Below are 4,126 nucleotides of genomic sequence, written 5' to 3'. Positions count from 1 at the left end.
AGACTTGAATTTAAGTACATTTTTGAAACAATCATATCTTGAGAGACACCTAAAATCATGTTGGTTCTACGTCACGATGTTCCCACTTTATGTTAAAATATAATTTAAAATATATAATTCCTTATGTAAACCATTTATTTTTCTTCATATAAGAACTCAGAGCAATTACCTCAATAATATGCAAATAACGATTATAATAAATTACGTAAACGATCTTGGTCGCGTCAATTAAAACGTCATTTGTGTACAAACATTACAAATGACAAGCAAATGACACACCCTGTATTACACGGTTAAGATTAAGATTATAGATACTTATAATTTACTTTTATGGAGTCATAACTAAGTAGCAATGGCTGAGGACTGGGGAGCTGGAGATTTACCTCAAATCAAACTTTTATTTTTTTACGATAAAAGTATATGTAAAGATCTATACCGTATCAAAATTTACAAATTAGTTTCGGGTGTAGACTATGGGACTCTACATTGATTGCGAAATATGCTAGTATTCTGAATGGGTCAATATTATGAATTTAGCTGTTGTAGTATTAATAAATAATTGTGAAATTAATTATTTATCTGTTATTTCTCACACCCAAATTGATATATTAATAATGCAGATTTTCTCTTTAAGAAAATTCTATAAGAATAAAAATGCTAGTAGGTGATATTTGGTATGTTTCCTAGATCTACCTCCTCTAATTTTGTGAAAGAGTAAGCTGAGATGAAGTGGGTTAAATAGAGCTTAGATGTACCAAAAAAGCTAATAGGTGTTATTTAGTAAGTTCCATAGATTTACCTCACATTGTGAAAGAGTTTACTGAGATGAGGTGGATTAAGGTATGATACTTTTCTAGAAGTAATATATGCTGGCAATATGGACTCGACCTCACCAAATAGACTTGTTTTCAACAGAAAGAAGGTATGTACAATACCAATAAAAATGACTTAACATTAAACTTTTAAAATATACATTTCACATAAGACCCCATAAAATTTTAAGAATAAACCGAAAATAAAAATAAATACTTAAAGACATATATATATATATACTAGCATTTATCGAAACATTTATTTCTTTACCAAATTATTTTAATGACACCAATAATTTTCAATAATCGCTAACAAAACGACTCTACAAAGTATAAAATTACTATTAAACTTTAAATCCAAGTAATTTCCTCATAAATGATCTAATCAATACTAATCACAAGTATCGACATCTGACAAAGCAGCGGCGTCGACAAACATCTTCCATCTCTCTCTTACTTGCGTGAACCTCTATCATCCATCTCGTTCGCACGTCTTGATAGCTTATCTCAATTGACTTGTTTGTTTCAAAATAGTTTTAGATAATTATGCTTTACATCATCACTTGGCGAGGGTACTGCAGCTCTATTGAAACATAATAACAAATAATCTGTAGTATAATTGATACTTAATATAATAAAACGGTACTATTTTACGTCTGTGTGTATATGTTTTAAGAAACTAAAATTATTTATTTAGAATATATGATATATGTGCATAAAATATATTTTTGTGTATATATTAATTAATATTTCAGCTCTAACATTTGTGCGATAAGTTTGATTTAAACAGAAATAAACAAATTTATGTTGACCTCTACATAGTAAGACATGACAAACACTAGCGGAGTCATCTTACAATGGAATTGAATTTTGGTCCTACGAACCAGACATAAACCAAATGCGTTCGTCCTGCTTAGGGAATCGAACCCCGATAATTTAACCAACCTCGTCTAATGTTTATTTATGATTACACGTACCTATGCATGAGTAAAGAAAACCATCGTAACTGATCTCTTTAGAAAGCTCTTTACTTAGGTAATTAATATTCGATTAAGTATGCAAACATACTATACCTTTAAATTCGTATTTTGTTCTTTGTAAAAAAATATTTTTCTATCTCCTGACTTTAAAAGGTTTTTTTTTACCCACAACAGTCAAGTAACGTTCAGAAAATATATTGTGTTGATAATCAGCGTGTTTTTAGTTGTTATCATGCCGGCATTCAAAATAATGTCCCCAAAGCGATGAACAGAGAAATCATGGTTCAACAATCAAACCGAACGTGCTTCTAAACATGCGGTGATTAAAAACATGTGTCATCTTTTATGTTAATAACGTCTATTTTAGTCTGAATAATCTAGTATGCAGACATATTAGCATACGTGTCGAGCTGTCATTAATTTCAAGTTAATTTATATTTCTCCACAGGTGTTCTAAAATTCTTATTCTTCTATATGTCAGACAGTAAAATTATAATGTTTTGTGTACAATCTGCACAGATTATAGGTTAGAGGTTAAAGTTAAAAGTCATTTGCATTTAAAATATTAAAAAAAAATGTGATACAGACAAAAATAATACAAAACAATTTTATCATGAATATGTAAAAAAAAGTATTACGTTAAAACTTACGTTTACGTTTATTTTTTGAATAAAATTCAAATAAAGAACGTCGCCTAAAATGTCGTGTAAATCCGAACATATACGATTCGCTAATAACTACATATTAGCGGCCCCGCTCGCTACAGACGTCAAAACGTAGGTACATACACAAATTTAATAAAGTCATTCCCAATCACATCACAGCTAGGGTCGTGCTTGAATATTTACAACTTAAAACAAACCACAAACGCTTCCATGTAGTTTATTATGAAAAACTGTTCACGTTTTATGTAAATACGAGTCGAGCGAAAACTAGAAAGTCGACGCACACACGCCAACAGGCGTACACACGACGCTATGGATGTGTGTGCGCGGCCGGCTCGGTTTCATAATTTATAACCACTAAAACATTAAACGTGTACAGTGAAAATATAATATTAATAAAAACACTCACCGTATCTGTCTCCTCAACAAAACCGTTCTCCCAATTCATTTTCGTCAACAGTCCAACGATTCACTTTGTCCGTAAGTATTTTTGGCACAAACAATCGATGTACCGCGCGTAAACAATCAGTCCATAACGTTTATCCGCGTCCCGTGACGTATAAAATGGGAATAACTTTAGGGAACGTGTGCACGTATCTGGCCGGGACGGTGTCTCGATGGTGTATGCGCAGGCGCCGATTGCCGAGCGCGCACGAAGCCGCCCGAAGGTGGCCGAAGTTGACCGACCTACTTAGACCTACTTCGAAACGCTGCGGTCGGGCGGCGGTTTTTCACATTTTCCGATGAAATGCCGCCTGCGCAGGCTCCGCCTTAGTAAATGGTTAATTTAACAAAAACCTGTACTTAAGGTTGGGTTATGTTCTATATTTCCCGCTTGAGTTGTATTGCGCAGATTGTATCGAGGGTCGAGCTTGAGGTCTGAAATGTGATAAGATAACATTAACGAGTTTAAAATACGCAGTTGTATTTTGTTTTCATTGATATATAATTTGATTTACAACACTTAATAAGAATTTAATTATAGGTACAATCTCTTTAAAAAAACAAAATTGTATGCCTTACAACAAAACAAAAACACTAAACTAATTTAAACAAAGTAATTATAGCTAGGTATTAAATATAACATACTAAAATGTATCTATCAAAAAGGTCTAAGCTAAACGTGAACTTAAAGTTGACATATTAACCAATTTACCTCCAGTAGAGCGATATTTCATTATGTACTTAATAACAGCTTTGATTTCAGCTGGTCCCATGAAACGGATGTTTTGAGTCATTTAGACGGTTTTACCGTTTACTCATGCCTTACATTAAGAACCTATGTACTTTTAACTACAAGGTCTTTATATTAAATAGGCATAGTAATCAAACTGGGTCATATTTTGATTTTAAATAAACTCCATTTCTCATAGATAGATAGAAAATTTCTGATTCAATTATTTCTTGATTTGGATTAAGCCACAAATCGTTATTGCGATAACTTATTACCAAAAAATAAGCTACAAAAAGCGGCGATAGCCCAGTTGGTTGTAGGACAGACTGGCGAGACGAAAATTCGCAGTTTCAGAACCCAAGGGCACACACCTCTGATTTTTCTACCAAATTATGTGTGTATTCTTTGGGAATAATTATCGCTTGCTTTAACGGTGAAAAAAACATCGTGAAGAAACCTGAACGCCTGAGAAGTTCTCTGTAGGAATTTCGAAGG

General features: G+C 32.7%; 1 protein-coding gene across 1 annotated transcript in view; it reads right to left on the bottom strand.

Annotated features, from left to right (window-relative positions):
* Positions 1–3,100, bottom strand: part of LOC115448634 (DNA-binding protein D-ETS-4) — a 63,407-nt gene extending 60,307 nt beyond the window's left edge. Inside the window, exon 1 of the mRNA XM_030176123.2 lies at positions 2,867–3,100. Coding sequence (XP_030031983.2) covers positions 2,867–2,905 — 39 coding nt within the window. The 5' untranslated portion in view covers positions 2,906–3,100. The remainder of the gene's footprint in view (positions 1–2,866) is intronic.
* Between the last annotated feature and the right edge of the window lie 1,026 nt (positions 3,101–4,126).

This window comes from Manduca sexta, chromosome 22, assembly GCF_014839805.1.
Source record: "Manduca sexta isolate Smith_Timp_Sample1 chromosome 22, JHU_Msex_v1.0, whole genome shotgun sequence".
In the NCBI taxonomy this organism is placed as follows: domain Eukaryota; kingdom Metazoa; phylum Arthropoda; class Insecta; order Lepidoptera; family Sphingidae; genus Manduca; species Manduca sexta.
The sequence above is the reverse complement of the archived record's forward strand: the minus strand, read 5'-3'. Positions and strand labels throughout refer to the sequence as shown.